General features: G+C 44.7%; 1 protein-coding gene across 3 annotated transcripts in view; it reads left to right on the top strand.

The window, feature by feature from the left end:
- The window catches only part of birc6 (baculoviral IAP repeat containing 6), a 78,368-nt gene that overhangs the window by 24,945 nt on the left and 34,833 nt on the right, over positions 1-18,590 (top strand). For 2 of the 3 annotated variants that reach the window (XM_028007539.1, XM_028007540.1), the window contains exons 27-51: positions 98-312; positions 421-629; positions 806-1,158; positions 1,309-1,528; positions 2,942-3,078; positions 3,156-3,293; positions 4,118-4,245; positions 4,339-4,470; positions 4,592-4,807; positions 4,886-5,069; positions 6,511-6,714; positions 6,998-7,131; positions 7,551-7,704; positions 7,796-7,912; positions 8,791-8,951; positions 9,524-9,650; positions 9,729-9,839; positions 9,913-10,171; positions 10,242-10,813; positions 13,258-13,433; positions 13,545-13,641; positions 14,801-14,995; positions 15,096-15,296; positions 16,211-16,490; positions 17,549-17,805. In XM_028007539.1, coding sequence (XP_027863340.1) covers positions 98-312; positions 421-629; positions 806-1,158; positions 1,309-1,528; positions 2,942-3,078; positions 3,156-3,293; positions 4,118-4,245; positions 4,339-4,470; positions 4,592-4,807; positions 4,886-5,069; positions 6,511-6,714; positions 6,998-7,131; positions 7,551-7,704; positions 7,796-7,912; positions 8,791-8,951; positions 9,524-9,650; positions 9,729-9,839; positions 9,913-10,171; positions 10,242-10,813; positions 13,258-13,433; positions 13,545-13,641; positions 14,801-14,995; positions 15,096-15,296; positions 16,211-16,490; positions 17,549-17,805 — 4,977 coding nt within the window. The remainder of the gene's footprint in view (positions 1-97; positions 313-420; positions 630-805; positions 1,159-1,308; positions 1,529-2,941; positions 3,079-3,155; positions 3,294-4,117; positions 4,246-4,338; positions 4,471-4,591; positions 4,808-4,885; positions 5,070-6,510; positions 6,715-6,997; positions 7,132-7,550; positions 7,705-7,795; positions 7,913-8,790; positions 8,952-9,523; positions 9,651-9,728; positions 9,840-9,912; positions 10,172-10,241; positions 10,814-13,257; positions 13,434-13,544; positions 13,642-14,800; positions 14,996-15,095; positions 15,297-16,210; positions 16,491-17,548; positions 17,806-18,590) is intronic. The other variant, XM_028007541.1, reaches the window with a different exon arrangement.

Raw genomic sequence — 18,590 nt, 5'->3', positions numbered from 1 at the left:
TACTTTATTTATTATTGTTAAGTTTAGTGGATGATATCTTCCTGACAAAACACAGTTTGTGTTGTAATAATCGGCCTTATTGTGTGTTTCTATGCAGGAGCTCGACGGTACGTCACCCTGGACTTCGGCCGCCCCGTTCTGCTGACTGACGCTCTAATCCCTACCTGCGGAGACCTGGCATCTCTGTCCATCGACATCTGGACGCTGGGGGAGGAGGTGGACGGACGCAGACTGGTGGTGGCCACTGACATCAGCACCCATTCGCTCATTCTGCACGACCTGCTGCCACCGCCTGTCTGCAGATTCATGAAGGTCAGGTTCTCTGTATTCTGGTGAGAATTGTGGGGCACGTGATTCCGTCCAGCCCCTGCACTCCATAGGTCCCAAAAGCCAATTAATGCATCCAAGCTGTTCCTTCAGATCACTGTGATTGGACGCTACGGCAGCACCAGCGCGCGAGCAAAGATCCCGTTGGGCTTCTTCTACGGCCATACGTACATCCTGCCATGGGAGAGTGAGCTTAAACTGATGCATGACCCTCTGCGGGGAGAAAGTGAGGCTGCCAGTCAGCCAGATGTGGATCAACATCTGACCATGATGGTGGCTCTGCAGGAGGATATCCAGTGCAGGTGATTCATGGAGAGGGTCAGGACAGATTATCAGCTGTTAAGAGAACCAGATGGAAATGTGTGGTGTTGGTCAGATTCAGTTCTCACCAAAGAAGTCAAACATTAAACGGCATCAGAAATGGTGGAGGTAATTAGTGCTGTTCTTCAGGCCTAATGTCCTCTGCTCTGCTCTCCAGGTACAATCTAGCTTGCCATCGATTGGAGACTCTTCTTCAGAACATCGACCTTCCGCCTCTGAACAGCGCCAATAATGCCCAGTATTTCCTGCGGAAACCAGACAAGGTGGTAGAAGAGGACCAGCGGGTCTTCTCAGCCTATCAGGACTGCATCCAGCTGCAGCTGCAGCTTAACCTGGCCCACCATGCTGTCCAGAGGCTGCGGGTGTCTCTGGGCGCCAGCCGCAAGTCTCTGCCCAGGGCCTGTGACCCAGAGGCCCAGGGGCTGGTCCACAGCTCCTCCACTGAGCAACTCAGGACAATCATCCGTTACCTGCTGGACACACTCCTCAGCCTTCTGCACTCCAATAACGGTGAGACGTGGAGCACTGTCTGTGATTTACACCGGACACGTGATACCGTCCAGCCCTGAACAGAAATATTACAGAAATAATACACGGTATTATGGATGTTTTACATGGTTTGCACACTTGATTCATTGATTTGTATGTTTGTGCTGTTAGGACACTCGGTCCCCTCTGTGCTCCAGAACACCTTCCATGCCCAGGCCTGTGAGGAGCTTTTTAAACATCTCTGCATCAGCGGAACGCCGAAAATCCGTCTTCATGCTGGACTGCTGTTGGTGCAGCTGTGTGGGGGTGAGCGCTGGTGGGGCCAGTTCCTCTCCAACGTCCTGCAGGAGCTCTACAACTCCGAGCAGCTGCTTATCTTTCCCCAGGACAGGTAGGACAACACGGGAGCCACTTCTCTGCCTTTGTCCCACAAGTTGCCACAATTTAGGCTTTAATGAGTTCTGAGTCTTATACACTTAACTTCCGCAAAGACATGAAGTTTTAGTTTGAGTAGTTGGAATGAGCCCTGGGCTTCCTTGGTCAGCATCCTCTTAAGGTCTGCAGCAGCAAATAAGTTTGTGTATTTTGTTTTCAAACTTGTTTTCCTGTTCGTCGTTTCCAATTTCTGTTGCTGTGGACACATTCATTATATATCACAAACTTGCAAATTTAGAGTGCATATTTCTAAACAACATAAATAACTAGACAGCTTTTTATTGCCCGGCATCACAGAGTTGTATGGAGGTTATTTTTCAAAACTAGAACGAACAGAAACCCTCCTGTCATTAAAACATCATGATTGACTTTGAATTGGATGTACTTATCAGTGATGTCAGTAATGCGTTACAAAGTAACTGACGTCGGACCACTTTTGTCAGTAACGAGTAATCTAACGTGTTGCTTTTTCAAATCTAGTAATCAGATTAAAGTTATTTATCCAAATTGCTGTGCGTTACTATTTTTTTTGTAATTTAATATTATTTCCTCTATGAATCTTGGGAAACAAAAATAATGGAGAGAGGAGAGAGATGTGCATTTTGAGTTTCTGTGGCCAAGTCCGATTATTATAAGCGACCTTGGGCTTGTTTTCTCTAAAGTTGCTTGCAAATCTAATGAGTCGCAGATTGTGTTTTTTGGGGCTTGTTTTTGAACACGAAGTTACTTATTTGGTCTTGGAAATGAGCAGAGACACATAATAAGCCCCAGAATTTGTCTGTCATCCAGTTGGTTTTAGTCAGACTCTCCCTGTCCATCATTTCCCGGATGATCCGTCCCGCTGTGTTGTTGTTAATGTCAAGGTAATATTTCCTGTGAATAACGTCGAGCTTCGCGTTGCGCTCCAGAAAACATTGAGACTAATATGAACCGTGAAATAAGCGTGAAAACAACCACAAATTAACCTTGTCATATTTCAAATAACATTGATGTTGTTTAAAAAAATTTTCACTGCTTGTGTTTTTCTGCAAAATTACCTGCACATTATGTATATGTTTTTTTAAAGATCATTCTCAGTGGCAATTTCTTTTTTTAATTGAATGCTATTTTTATCTTCTTGTGCTGTAAATGGGTTCAACATCTGTCCATGATGGTGGCTCTGCAGGAGGGCATCCAGTGCACAGAATTTTTAGTTCTCTTTTTATATTATTTTTTGTCTGTTTTTATCTTTTGTGTGTAACTTACATTCTTGAACTTGTCACTTTGCTGCTGGTACACCTGAATTTCCCCACTAAGGGACAGTTATGGACATTTTTCTGTTCTATTCTGTTGCTGTTTGCTGAGACTAAAGCCTCTCTCGTTTTGGCAGAGTATTCATGCTCCTGTCCTGCATTGGCCAAAGATCCCTGAGTAACAGTGGCGTGTTGGAGGGTCTCCTGAACCTGTTAGACAGTTTGCTGTCCCCTCTGCAGCAACCACAGGCTGCTTCCCAGCGCAGGACTGAAGGTAAACCCAGTGCAGCACATGTTGACAGTCATCAAAACATGCAGAATTAGGTACAAAAATAAGTCTGTTTCCTCCAGGGATTTTGGACATTCCCATGATCAGCTGGGTGGTGATGTTGGTTTCAAGACTCTTGGACTATGTAGCCAGCATTGAAGATGAAGCCTCAGGGGCTAAGAAGAACCTTGGAGGGAAGGAAAGGGACCGGCCTGTAACAGGTAGAAGACATGATGCCATTTTCATTTTTAATTTTTTCAGCTCTGCAGATCCATTTTATCATTTGTAATGCTGGTACAAAATATTTGCTTTTGAAATATATAGAATTTAAAGTGGGTGTTCTGTGAGCCGCGTAGACTCCGTGTACACCGTCTGCAGATGCGTGCCAAAAGTGAAATCACATCTGACATATGCCATTATTTTAGGAAAGTGATGACATGTAGCATTTATCAGAACGTTTTACTTGGCCTGTCTCAATAACCAATAAATCAATTAATTTATGATAAACTAAAACAAGCTCCATAATTTCCATTTGCTTGATTTAGTGTTTTCCTCTGTTCTCTCTTTCTTTCAAAAACTGGATGATAAGTCTTCAGTCTGGTACTTTGGTCTCAACAAGCCTTTTTTATGAAGGACAATTTTATTTACAGAGACTTCGTAGTTCTTTTTTTCTTATCGTTTCTGTTGTTTTGGACACTTAAAATGACATTTGGATACTTAATATGTCTTCCAGTTCCAGTGTTAAATTAGAATTGAAAGTGTATTGATCTTTGAGAATGTACTCCTGCATTATCATGCCATTTTTACCACTATGCTACTTGAAAATGGTCTCAGAACAGCAACATTATCATTTATCGCAAAAGCTTTTGGGACAATTTATCATCCAGCAAAATTTGTTATTGTGACAGGCCCAGTTATTACCCATGTCCGTCCTACAGAGGAAATCATATTTCGTTTGTTAGGGTAGGGCTTGCTCCTGTAAAGATAGCTAGCTCACACAGTTCTCTTCTTTCCTTTTGTAATGTTTTGTTTTTCTGTTCCTCAGGGATTCAGTGGAGTTTTATCAACAACACGCTTCAGTCTCAGAACTCCAACAGGACAGCTAAAGGCAGCAGCAGCCTGGATCGGCTGTACTCACGGAAGCTTCGCAAGCAGCTCGTTCATCACAAGCAGGTAAACATGTTTAAGTCCAAAGCCAGAATAACTGAGGAGCCTTACAGGAATGCATCTGCAGTGTTTGTTTTAATTGTGCCTGCTTTATTGCAGCAGTTAAACCTATTGAAAGCCAAACAGAAGGCTTTGGTTGAGCAAATAGAGAAGGAGAAAATCCAAAGCAACAAAGGTTCCTCTTACAAACTGCTCGTGGAACAGGCCAAACTCAAACAAGCTACATCTAAGGTGAGAACCTGTCAGACTTTTAACATCAAATGTCACTAATGAACAATAGTCGGAGACTACTGTAGTGTCAGATTCTTCAGCTGTATGTTTAATTGCCTTTGGCTCTGTTTTCCTCCATCAGCACTTTAAAGACCTGATCCGTCTGAGACGGACAGCTGAATGGCCTCGCTCTACACTGGATGCAGAGTCCACAACAGCCAAAGAAGCCCCAGAAGTAGAACCTTTGCCCTTCACTCTGTCCCATGAACGCTGCATCTCTGTAGTGCAGAAACTTGCCCTGTTTTTGCTCTCTATGGACTTCACTTGCCATGCTGACTTGTTGCTTTTTGTCTGCAAGGTATTTGTCTGAAATAAAGGTGCAGATCTTCTAAATGTTCTGTGTATAGACATGTGACCAGTGTTGTTGTCTCTGCAGGTACTTGCTAGGATAGCTAATGCCACAAGACCTACAATCCATCTGTGTGAGGTGGTGTCTGAACAGCAGCTGGAACGCCTTCTGCTACTGCTTGTAGGAACAGACTTCAACCGAGGGGATATCTCCTGGGGAGGGGCCTGGGCACAGTACTCCCTCACATGTATGCTCCAGGACATCCTGGCAGGTCTGTTTCATCTGGTTATAACCCCCACATTTTATCCAATTGACCCAGTTGTTGCAAGGGTGGAATCGGAAATAAAAACGTAAGGTTTCAGAAGCTAACCACAGTTTGACTGAGATGCCTGATTATTCGAAAGACCCCATCTATTCTTCTGAAGGATTTATCTAAATTCAGAACATTTGTCTTGGCACCAAATGATTTTTAACAAGTGAAACAACTCTGATTGAACACACTGATATAGACACATTGCAGTGCAAGATCCCACCTCCCATCTCCCTGCTGGAGGGGAAAGAACTGCTCACCGACGATGCTTCCCATTGGTCTTAGCTGTCAAGAGGTCAACATAATAAGTTAAAGCTTAAACGTGCAGACACTTGCCTTCCTTGTTCCTTGTCGTTTTTGGATGCCAAAGGCGCTTCTCCACTAGCCCACCTCTAACCAGTATGGCCTCGGCCAAATTCGTTTTCCATTAGCAAATCCGGCGCAGCTCAGCCCGGTTGTTCTCAGATTTCAGTACCTGCTCTAGGGGTAGTACTAGCAGGATCAATCAAGGTATGGCACCGAAACCTTTTGATTGACAACTGATTTGCATTCATTAGTTGGCTCGTGATTTACGTCACTGAAAACTCCAAAACCACTTTAAAGTTTAGCAGTGGAGCACAGATATGCTGTCTGCTATCAGAGAGCTGCTCAGTATGGAGGAACAGTTATGAGTTTAATCACAATCAGCGTCAGGACCACATGCGCTAAGTTTTGAAGCAGAATGATGTTGATTTAGCAGCTCTGCTAGCAGTTAGTTCCTCTTAAGAAAGGCAGTCATAAAAAAGAGAGAAATGGAGCAGCTGGTCAGCTTTCTGACAGGCTGCACTTTTCTGTTGACAGTGTGAAACACCAGAACTACATAATATTAGCTTGTGTTGTGAATTTTATTTTTCCCTTGGATAAAAAAAAAAAGGTTCAGGCGTGGCTATTGGTATATATCTTTTGACTGCAAATCCAAAAGTTTGTGCATTTAAAAAAAATAAAGTGCCGGTATGTAATCATATTAACATGTACAGCAAAAATAATCAACTGATCTGAGTCTTTCTCATTATGTTTGGGCCAGTAATGAAGGACAAAATGAAATATCTGGGTTTATTTGAGCCCAGAACTACAACCTCGAGGTTCTCCTTTGCTGAGTGTTGCTGCAGACGTCAGTAGAAAATTGAACACAGCTGCTGCACGCTCACGACCCGCCCTCAACAACAAGGAACAGACTACATAAAGGGAAAAGCTTGTACCGGTTAGAGGCGGTCTAGTGGTAAAGTTCCATAAGGCAGCAGTTCTCTGCCATCTCTCTAAGTTAGCCATGTTGTGCTGATGGTCTGGATCAGAGATGATGAGGGGTTTCTCAGTTCAGGGTATGAAGCAGGTTCAGCTTCTGACCTTGTCGTTCTGACCCAAGGTGAACTGATGTCTCCGGGCTCTCTGGATGCCATGGAAGAGGTGGTTGTGGGTGAGGAGGCAGGGGCGTCATCTTCCTCAGCCGTGGCAGACTCGGACGACTCTTTAGCCCAGCCTTCCACCATTCCCCTGGTGGAGACCATCGATGAAGCTCTGGTGCCAGACATCATCGCAGGGACCACAGGGACCTCCACCGTGTTCCAGAGTATGTGGGGCCCCTCTATCCGCTCACCACACGTCCCACAGCAGTATTACTGTTAAACCCAGATATTTTGGTATTGCACTATGAAAGGTTTTGGAATACATTTTCCACTTTACTATACTATAAATGTGAGTTTATCACTTACTGTAGATCGAGCTTGTTACTATGGCATTGACAGTTTTTCAGTTAGGTTTATGTTGATGTTAAAAGTGGCTCAAAGTGTTTGTTGCTTAAATGTTTTCTTGCATTAACCTAGTAATACTAAATAGCATTTTATTATCCAAAGGTGCTCCACCTCTGTCATCTTTGGAAAAAGATAAAGACATAGACTTTGACTTGCTACAAGACCTCATGGATGTTGATATTGATCCTTTAGATATTGATTTGGAAAAAGATCCTCTCGCTGCCAAAGTATTTAAGGTATGTTGATTCTATGACTTTTATTCTTTCATTTTTTTTCACCTATCAGTGTAAAAGCTTAAAATGCCAAAGGTTCCTTATTTGCCCATCAGTTAACCTTGAAATGACTTATCCAAGACTGTCATTTAGAAAAGTATCAGATTTCATTGTAATATTTCTAGAGGTCTGGGTACGAATGCATAAACAAATAAAAGATTGGGAAAATATTTGTACTTCAAGATGTTATTCCCAATTCCATTATTTGTTGTCCTTCCTTTCTTATTTGTATTGCAGAATATGACATTTCAGTAAAATTACGTTCTTCTGGTTGAAGTGCTGTTCAGCTCCAGCTGTCCAGTAATAACTTGAATCAGTTGTTGTTACGTTGTATTTGTGAGTAATAAATGGTCCTTGTGTTTTTTTTTTTAATCTACTCTCAGCCTATAAGCAGTACCTGGTATGACTACTGGGGTGCTGACTATGGAACATACGGGTACAACCCTTACATCGGAGGGGTTGGGATTCCGGTATCCAAACCTTTGGTTGCCCCTGAAAAGCCAGCCTCTCAGTGTGTGTCGGTCTCTGTGTCTCAAGGTGAACCTCTGCTTTTGTTCAGCACCGGCTTTTCTTTTCATAATAGCTTCCACCCAATCTTAGGCTAAATGCTCGGTCTCTCGTTTCACAGCGCTGGATGCCCGACTTGAGGTTGGCCTGGAGCAGCAGGCTGAGCTGATGCTGAAAATGATGGCAACTTTACAGGCTGACTCCATTCTACAAGCTCTAAGTTCCAGTTCATCTACAAGTAAGAAGCTCAATGTTGTTTTTTCTTTAACTATTTTATTAGATTTGAACAGAGCAGACTGGTTCTGAGGAAGTTTTGAGTATTTAGTGTTTTCAGCAGGGTACTTCAGATCTTCTATAAGTCTGTAGAGAATCATCTAATCTGTTGGGGCAGCAGCATCAGAACCAGGGACTTAGAAAGGCTCCACAACCTGGTAAAGAAGGTTCTGGTTCTGTTCTGAAGATGACCTGATAGTACAAAGAGGGATGATTCCGAAAGTGAAGAACATCATGAACAACCCAGATCATTCTCTTTTTAAGACTGTGATACAATAACAAAGTGTCTTCAGTCAGAGGCTTGGTTATTATTCCCTGTGATACAGACTGCTGAAGGAGAACCTTCCTACCTTTAGCTATTATCATAATCCTCTATAATCACTCGTTGAGTAAACTTCGATAAATGGGAGTCAGACCATTTTATTTCCATTTGGAGTTGAAGTATTTTTTGAGTAAAGTTGTTCCCTATAATTGAGGAAAGAGCTCAGGGCCCCTGATGTATTTTTTAACATAATTTTTACTCAAGTTTCATGAAGAAATTATTTTGCTGGATGTTGCTGGATCCCAGGGTCACGCCTGTTGTTGTTGACCTGCTGCTGCTGGCTTTCTGTTTGCAGTCTGGCTCTGAAGAAGAAAGGATTTGTTAAGAACTTCACCTTGATCTTATTCAGTGCTTCAGCTCTTCCCACATGGAAATCACTGTCCCTTTATCTTTGTTACTTATAAACACAGCAGAAGGCTCAAAATGTTGTCCTCTGGGGGAAAAAACAGGAAGCCATAGTTGTGTTAGTGTGGCACCATGCTCTGTGTTCTACATGAAGACTTTGTGTGTTTGTGTTGCAGTCACCCAGCCCGCCAATGGTACCGATGACTCCCTGCTCAGAGCATTCCACAGCGGGGGCTCCCCACCCTGCAGCGGCCCCACCGTCCAGCCCTCCTCCGTTCCCATTCTGAGTAACTGCTTCAACAAGCTGTTCTCCATGCTGCAGGTCCACCATGTACAGGTGACTGACTCTAAAGATGCTCCGTCCCTGCTGCCTGTCTGGTAGCTCAGTATATCCAGGACATTTGAAGCAGAGAATCTTTGGAAATGTAGTCCTACAAGTTCCTCTTCAGGTTTCTTCTTTTCAGGGCTTTTGAGATATTTACACCAGTAAAGCGCTTTAGTAAACAAGATACAGGGTTTCTTAGCCCGGTGTTCGGGGCGATAGGGCAGTCATCCAGCTGCCCCCCATGTGTCTGACGTAACACATGTTTATATTTGTCATGAAATTTGAAAATATCACTTGATAGTTATGCATTATTGGAAGACTGGAAGATTAATACCTAAACACCAACTATTAATCTTTAGAAAGAGGCTATCATAAAAAAAAAAAAACTAAAAAAAATTAACAATTCTAAGCCTGGTGGGGGCACAAGTTAAACCTGGTGACCCACCAGGCTTAAAATGCATTGAGGGAAACCTTGAGACGGCATTTTTCCACCATTTTTTATCATTTGAGTTGGAAAAGCGATTAGCTTAGTGAGTGTTTATAATAAGGAGGAGCCAGATGAAATGTGTGTGTTCTCCTCCTAGCTGGAGTCGCTGCTGCAGTTGTGGCTAACGCTCAGTCTAAACACGTGTTCTGGTGGCAGCGAAGACAGCGGATCAGATATTTTCCTCTTCAACGCCAGCCGGGTGCCCACCATCCCACTCAACCAAGGTGGGCTCTTAAACCCCCCAGCTGTCTCAGATTGCTTTACTGTTTCTGTAAGTGTGTTTAACGTATGTGTGTGTGCAGCCTCTGTCAGCAGCTTCATCTCGGTGCTGGCCTGGTACCCCAGCACCTCCCTGAGAACATGGTGCCTGGTGCTACACTCCCTCACCCTGATGACCAACATGCCGAGCTCTGGTCAGTGAGGCCCTCACATTGCAGGAGGATGTGTGTGTGTGTGTGTGTGTTAAAGCTGTGTTTCTGCCTCCAGCCTCCATCAGCGTGCTGAACTGCCAGGACAGCACGGCCCAGCAGATGGTGTCAGATCCCACCCTTGTCCATGTGCTGGTGCGCTTCCTGTCCAGCGGTAGCACCAATGGGACCAGTCAGCATAGCTCCCAGGTGGGCCCCACCGCCACACAGGCCATGCATGAGTTCCTGAGCCGCCTGCAGGTCCACCTGTCCTCCACCTGCCCCCAGATGTTCAGCGAGTTCCTCCTGAAGCTCATCCACATCCTGTCCACTGAGAGGTGAGCTTCAGGCAAATCAGCTCAATCAGAGTTTAAGAGGTGCAGCTGACGGGTTGTGCTGGCTCCGCAGGGGCCCGTTCCAGTTGGGTCAGGGTCCTCTGGATGCCCAGGTCAAGCTGTTGGACTTTACCCTGGAGCAGAACTTCGAGGTGGTGTCCGTGTCTACCATTTCCTCTGTCCTGGAGTCCATCACGTTCCTGGTTCACCACTACATCACGTGCTCAGACAAGGTGGTGTCCCGCAGCGGCTCTGACAGCTCTGTGGGGGCCCGCGCCTGCTTCGGAGGTCTGTTTGCCAACATCATCCGACCCGGAGACGCCAAGGCCGTGTGTGGGGAAACTACGCGCGACCAGCTCATGTTCAACCTGCTGAAACTGGTGAACGTGCTAGTGCAGCTTCCTCTGTCAGGGGACCGCGAGTTCAGTGGCCGGCTGCCGCCGGTTGGCAGCGGTGCCGCCGACAGCAGCGTCTCAGATGAGGAGAAGGTCTGTGGAAGCAAGGAGAGCGTGGCGGGAGGAGTTTCATCCAGTCCCGGGCCCCCTGCTGGTGTGGCTGACCTGGTGCTAGCTAACCAGCAGATAATGAGCCAGATCTTGTCAGCGTTGGGTCAGTGCAATAGCAGTGCCATGGCGATGATCATCGGTGAGACTTCTATTCAGTCATCACACTACTTTCACTTTCTGTCGGCTTCGTCAAACTAGATCAGCATCTTCACCTGCTTTGTTTTGCTTTCTATTAGGGATGCACCGATCCAGTTTTTTCACTACCGATATCTGAGTTGAGGTATTGTATCGGCTTAACCGATCTGACACAGAAAAACAGTGCTGAATTAACTTACGACGTTTCTTTTTCTAAAACAGACATAAAGATACTGAATTTCAAATTTATTTAATAACTCTGCACCAGTACAGCACACGTAAATACACAAATACCTTCATAAACCTGGTCAAACATGTAAAAACAACTCAACTTTAAATTGTTCAGCCAGTGCAATCAGGAGTAGAAGAACCAATGGAAAATAAATAAACTGAAACTGGCAAAAATAAACTGCAACAAAACTTCTTTCAAACAGTTCACAAAGCGCAGTTAGTAATTTTAAATGCAATGTAAAATAATTAGTAAAGCACTATGTCCCCTAGAGTAGTGATCCCCAACCTTTTTATTACCGCAAACCGGTCAAGACTTGGCAATTTTGCTGCCACCTGGAGGGCATGGGGGGTTTGTTAAGGCTACTGCACGTCTTTTATTTATTTATTTATTTATTTTTTGCCCCAATTTTCCCTTTACGACAATCTTACAACATCCTGCAGTGTGTGGTGTGTTACGTGGTGGTGCGTTGTATTGGCCCGATTATCGCAGCCTGTGGGGTTTTTACTGACTGGGAGCGTGAACGCAACCTGCTGAATGGTAGCCAATCAGAAAGCGCGGTGATGTAAGAATGGAGGGGAGGGCGTGCCGTGGTGGCGTAGGGGTTAGTGCGACCCACATTTGGAGGCCTTGAGTCCTCGACACGGCCGTCGCGGGTTCGACTCCCGGACCCGACGACATTTGCCGCATGTCTTCCCCCTCTCCTTCCCCATTTCCTGTCAGCCTACTATCATATAAGGGACACTAGAGCCCACAAAAAGACCCCCTGGAGGGGTAAAAAAAAAAAAAAAGAATGGAGGGGAATCCCAAACAGCTGACTTGGCGCAACCGAGAGTCCAGTGGACATTGGAGCTGATATGTGGAAATGTTTGTTACTATAAATATATGTAAAGGTCATTATTATATATATTTATTATATGTGGTTATGTTTATTCAGTTAAAACTGCTAACTACAAAAAAACATAACTCGCCTCCAAATCATAGTGCAGCAAATAGAGCGGCTGCTCCCTCCTCTTTTATCAAACGCCTTTTCTTTTTGTTTCGTCTTTTATCGCTTAAAATGAGCCACAAACTATCACTGCTGCTTCTACATCGTCATCCGTGTTTGTTTATTCTAAATTCACGTATGGTATGTTGGGGGTTTTACAGAATTTTCTTCTAGAACCGGGATGATCGTGAGTGGAATCGGTTCTTGTGTGGTGTGTCGCTCCTGCCGTGTGGCTGGACACACGAACTGACCGAACCTGTTGGACTTTTATCGGCTCTGTGGTCACTGAGGTTTGGAAAATCGGACGACAATCCTTAAATCGTGCCGTGTGAACCAGACCTAAAACTCACAAGCTCCACTCCTCTCATCTTGTTTCGACCACTGCCCTAGTGCTGTCTGACTCTGGTCGCTATGGTAACGTTTACATATCCCTTCAAAATAAGATTCAGATGTGCAACAAAAACGAACATTTTATTTTCATGAAAATTTTAACTCAGGATAACGACTAATGGGAGTGCTTTGCTTGTCTCTCTGCAACCAGACGGTCCATCTGGGAGTGATGAGAGACAATGACACCAGAAGTGTTGCTTATGCACAGGGTGCTTGGTCTCTAGTGGCGAAGCAGTTTGTAGGCTTCATTGCTTCATTAACGAGCAGGTCACCATATCATACAGAGCTTGAAACGTGGGAATCACCTGCTGGGATAAATCCATTCTCCTGTCTCTTCTCTGGGCCTTTTTCCCTTTGCAAAAAAATCTTTCCAAAGACACCTGATCTGTTTCTTACTCATTTTGCTGCTTGTGGGCTCAACGTTGGAGCGCAAGACGTAACCAAGAGAATCCCGTTGAAGGATTTTCAAAATAAAAGATCCTCCAGACTCAGATAACACATAAAACGGAAATATTTAATTATTTCTTATGCGGCCCGGTACCAATTGGTCCACGGACCGCGGCCAGGGTGTTGGGGACCACTGCCCTAGAGCACAAAACATAGAATTAGACCGAATACATCTGCTCTTATGGATTGGGTACATTGTCACTGATAAATGATCTAGAATTTTTAAAAATATATATATCTTTAAAGATACAAACATTAATATTGGATTGGTGCATCCCTGTGGAAGTGTTTTTAATTAAACAATATGAGAATTCTGGAATTTAGCAGCTCAACATATTGAGTGTGTTGATGATGATAAAAACTCTTGACCCAAATGCTGATGTCTTTCCTCCAGGTGCCAGCGGTCTCCATCTTACCAAACATGAGAACTTCCACGGAGGTCTGGATGCCATCTCAGTGGGCGATGGCCTTTTCACCATCCTCACCACTCTGAGCAAGAGGGCCAGCTCAGTGCAGGTCATGCTGCAGCCCATTCTCACGTACATGGCCTGCGGGTACATGGGCAGACAGGTACAACTGGCCGTCTGCTGCTGCTTCAGCTGCTGCCGTCAGGAGTCGAAATGAGCTTTTCGAAAATAGAGTGAGGCAAACCTTACTGTGTCTCTGTTTGTTTGATGGTAGGGGTCTCTCTCCACCTGCCAGCTGTCTGAGCCTCTTCTGTGGTTCATCCTGCGAGTGTTGGACACCAGTGAAGCTCTCAAGGCTTTCCATGACATGGGTGGGTGTTCACATATGTAGTTTCTTCTTTAACCATCAGATTGTGGCTGGTTATTGCCACAATAATCAGCCACAGCAGATTATTAGCCACAGTGGTTGGTGGTAAATATTGTCATTTTATTTTGGAGGTCCATAAATGTTAAAAAGTAGTGCTGTCAATTGATTAAAAGAATTAATGAGATTAATCACACTCTGGCCCTGTGATTAATCAGGATCAATCACTATGCTTATCCTTGTAAACCTGAAATATAAATATCCACGCAGCTGTGCAAATAACTCCTGCCGCTCTCCAGCCAATTAAAATGGAAGCAATTGTCAGATTTATTTATTTATTTTTTGCATGCAGGCATGCATGCATACAGGAAGTAGAAAACCTGTTCAGGGGAAAACTGACAGATGAGTTGGATTTTATTTTCTAGTTCTTCGATGCCACACCCATTTCCGATGCCAACCTGGGCAACTGCCCACCACTGTACGCACCATCCATTCATCCATCCATTTTCTTCCGCTTTATCTGGGGTCAGGATGCGTGGGTAGCAGCTTCAAAAGGGAGGCCCAGACTTTCCTCTCCCAGCCACTTCTGCTAGCTCCTCCGGGGGAATCCCAAGGCGTTCCCAGGCCAGCCGAGAGACATAGTCCCTCCTGGGTCTTCCCCAAGGCCTCCTCCCGTTGGGACGTGCCCAGAACACCTCACCAGGGAGGCGTCCAGGAGGCATCCTGACCAGATGCCCGAGCCACCTCAACTCTCCTCTTGACGTGAAGGAGCAGCGGCTCTACTCTGAGTCTCTCCTGGATGGCTGAGCTTCTCACCCTATCTCTAAGGGAGAGCCCAGACACCCTGTGGAAAAAACCCATTTCGGCCATGTGAAATTTCGAACTTGTACACATAGATGTGCACACGTGGACTAACAACGAAACACAAAAAGGTTGAAGATTTTAAACAACTTTTGCTGTCTTCTGTCGCTGAAAACGTATCTCTCGCTACTGTCAGTTGCTCCTTGTGCGTCACTTCCATAACACACTGCTGTGAACCGGGTAACTCAGTAGGAGAGACTTTTAGGTCAAAATAGATAGATGAATTTGCACTAAAATTTTCAGATTAATCATATGCATTAACAATGACAACCTTAGTAATAATCAAGTTTCTTCTCACTCTTCAGGAGGTGTACAGTTGATCTGTAACAACATGGTGACGAGCACCAGAGCCATTGTGAACACTGCACGCAGTATGGTGTCCACCATCATGAAGTTCTTGGACTCTGGTCCTGGGAAAACCGCTGACGGTAACCTTAAGTCCAGGGTGATGACATCAGAGCCAGACAACGCTGAAGGACTCCACAACTTTGCTCCTTTAGGTACGTTTTATCTGACTCTCTGCCACATCAGGCAGACGACAGGTTCTACACCTTACAGGTTATATCTATTGAGCCTCTGATTGTGTTTATCCGTCCCTAGGCACCATCACATCCAGCAGCCCCACTGCACAACCGGCAGAGGTTCTCCTTCAGGCCACGCCCCCCCACCGCCGGGCACGCTCAGCTGCCTGGTCCTACATCTTCTTGCCAGAGGAGGGGTGGTGTGACCTCACCATCCACCTTCCTGCTGCTGTGCTGCTCAAGGAGGTCCACATCCAGCCTCATCTAGCTTCTCTGGCCAGTGAGTTGGACTCCAGTCAACAATAATAATTAGTAACAGTAATAATAGAGGGTATTCCCCAGAAAACCTGTTAAGCTTGGTGGTAGTGGCGCTAGGGCAGTCCACCAGTAGCCTGCTGTGTTTTGGTTTTAAATAATGTTAGAAGTTATAAAAATGAGCTTGGGCAAGCAATATAATTTGGTGTTGAGATGTAAACGCACAGGCCGCACGTAATTCTTTGTTCACACAGATAGACCATTCTCACTACATGCTTAACGTGCACCTCTAAACAGGTACCTATATTTGCAGGTTACATTGAGCTGCGCAGAGCAAACGCGGTGACTTTAAAACATGACTCATACCTTGATGTAGAGTTCTCCAAAGAAACATGAGTTCTCACAGGGGGTTGATATAAATGTTTATACAGTATAAACATATATACTGTATCCAGTTTAAGTGAAAGGCGGCACGCACAATTCGCGCCGAGGAAAGCTTTAGAGATCCAGCTGCGATAGTGCGCCATACAGCCAACATGCAGAGGTGCCAGCGGTGTGATTGGTGCGCTCCCGGCTTTATACCATGTTCAATGCATAAACTATAAATCCATCTTTCAGGAACTATTCTGCTCTGCCAGTGAAATACTCAGCACAGTAAAGAGGCTTGGAGTTGGCTTATGTTAGGGGGGAAAAAATAAATAAATAACAAAAACAAAAACAAGCATTGCTTAGCCTGGTGGGGGGTGGCAAGTAAAGCCTGGTGGCCTGCCAGGCTTATAATACACTGGGGAAACCTTATAATATTAATAATAATAATAATAATAGTAATAACTCAGTGTATACAGCATGTTGTATACATTGAATCAGTACATGTTTTTTTCCTGTCACTAGAAGAAAAACTTGGGGTTATTGTTCTTTTTCCCTCTGTTCACCATTCAGCCTGCCCGTCTTCCGTCTCCGTGGAGATCAGTGCAGACGGGGTCAACATGTTGCCTCTTTCTACACCGGTCCTCACCAGCGGCCTTACCTACATAAAGATTCAGCTGGTGAAGGCCGAAGTGGCGTCCGCGGTGTGCCTGAGGCTCCACCGGCCGCGGGACGCCAGCACCCTGGGGCTTTCTCAGATCAAACTGCTGGGGCTGACGGCGTTTGGCAATACCTCCTCTGCTACGGTCAACAACCCCTTTCTTCCCTCTGAGGACCAGGTCTCTAAAACCAGGTACACACTGCTGCCTCAATAAGTCTGTCTGGGTGTAAAGCATCTTATGTTGAGACTAGAGGTGGACCGATCCGATATTAAAATCTGTATTAATCCCGATATTGAAAAATGTTTGGATTGTGCATCGGTGACAATGTGCCCGATCTGTCAAGGCAGATCTATTTAGTCTTATTCTACGCGTTGTGCTCTGAGCGATGTCACGCTTTAGTTATCAAATTTAAAATTCCTAATTGGTCTTTTGAACCATTTGAAAGCAGGTTTGTCACTGTTTATATTTCATGTTAGACCAGGGGTGGGCAATCCTGGTCTTCGAGGGCCGGTGTCCTGCAACTCTTAAATGTCTCCCTGGTCCAACACACTTGAATCCAACAGCTGAATCACCTCCTAAGTGCAGTCAAGTTCTCCAGAGTCCTGCTAATGACCTCATTATTTGACTCAGCTGTGTTGAAGTAGAGATACATCTAAAAGTTGCAGGAGACCGGCCCTCGAGGCCTGGAGTTGCCCACCCCTGTGTTAGACCAAGGTAGTCAACCTTTTGTTTTCATCGGTTTCTTTACTACAGTGGTCCCCAAAGTCGGTCCTCGAGGGCCGGCATCCTGCATGTTTTAGTTCTTTCCCTGGTTTAACGCACCTGGATCAAATGATGGCTCATTAGAAGGCCTAAGAAGAACATTGACCTGCTGAAAGGTTGTTACTACCACCAGTGAGAAACTAAAACATGCAGGACGCCGGGACCATTGCTTTACTACTTGCTTTACATTGGCTGTAAAACAAGTAGTAATTGCACTGACTGAACAAATTAAAGTTGTGTTATTTTTACATGTTTGACCTAGTTTTTGAATCTATTGGTGTATTTAAGTATGCTGCTCTGGTGCAGAGTTATGAAATGAATTTGTAGTTCAGGTTATGTCTGCATTTTAAAAAAGAAACGCTTTAATCCAATTCAGCACTAATGTTCTGCATTGGATCGATATCGGCTGATACTAAAACTTAGTAGTGGTATGAAAAAAGAGGATCGGCGCATCTGTAGTTGAGACATCCCCTCTCTGCCTCCTCAGCATCGGGTGGCTCCGCCTGCTCCATCACTGCCTGACTCATGTTGGGGACCTGGAGGCCATGATGGCCAGTGCTGCAGCACCCACAGCCAACCTGCTGCAGACCTGTGCTGCTCTGCTCATGTCTCCCTACTGCGGCATGCACTCCCCCAACATCGAGGCAGTGCTGGTCAAAATAGGACTGCAGTCCACGAGAATCGGACTCAAACTCATAGACATTCTGCTGAGGAACTGTGCTGCCTGTGGCACAGACCCTGCAAGTGAGTCCACACAACCGCCACATTGATGTATTCACTGACTAAATATTCACAGAGTGTAAATAATCAGAACCAGCTCTTGTTGTCCTCAGTGATGATGCTGCTGGTTCTCTAGCCTTGCCTCAGTGAGCTTTTTTTGTTATTCTATTTCTGTTCAGAAGGAGAAATGTTTCTTCATAACCCTCACTTTGTCTTCAGGCAACTTCCAACTGGATTCAGTTGTGTTTACTCCTGTGGGTTTCTTATTCAATTCTCTCATTTGGAGCACTCATCATGCTAGATTCCTCATATTAGAAAAGGCACAATTACATCAGAGTTTGTTGCCATGACTGTGCATTCATCACATGGTAGAGCTACTCTACCTACATTTATGTGACATGCAGAGGCTTCTTTCAGAAGCTACAACAGGGTAGGGATAGATGCACATGCATACACAAGAATGATTGACAGCTCTATCACCCACAACCTGCCCCTGATTGGTTGTTTCTAGTTAGCACTTGGAGTACTAAAAGAAGGCAGAGGAGCTAATTTTTTCAGAATATTTGTCTCATATTATACTGTCACAATGTAATGACAAATGTTTTAACAAATATGAAAAAAATCTTTTTAGAAAAGTTATATACTGCTGCTTTCAGCAAGTTATGTTTTATGCATTTTTTTGCAGCTATGTTAGAAATAAACATGAGTGGAGATTTAACATTTGTTAATGTGAGTCTGACTTACCGTCCAAGATTGTGTTGCACAAGCTAGGAATTAGCTTTTAGAAAGACCTCACATATTTCTGCTTC

Source organism: Xiphophorus couchianus, chromosome 22 (genome assembly GCF_001444195.1).
Source record: "Xiphophorus couchianus chromosome 22, X_couchianus-1.0, whole genome shotgun sequence".
Taxonomy (NCBI): domain Eukaryota; kingdom Metazoa; phylum Chordata; class Actinopteri; order Cyprinodontiformes; family Poeciliidae; genus Xiphophorus; species Xiphophorus couchianus.
The sequence above is the reverse complement of the archived record's forward strand: the minus strand, read 5'-3'. Positions and strand labels throughout refer to the sequence as shown.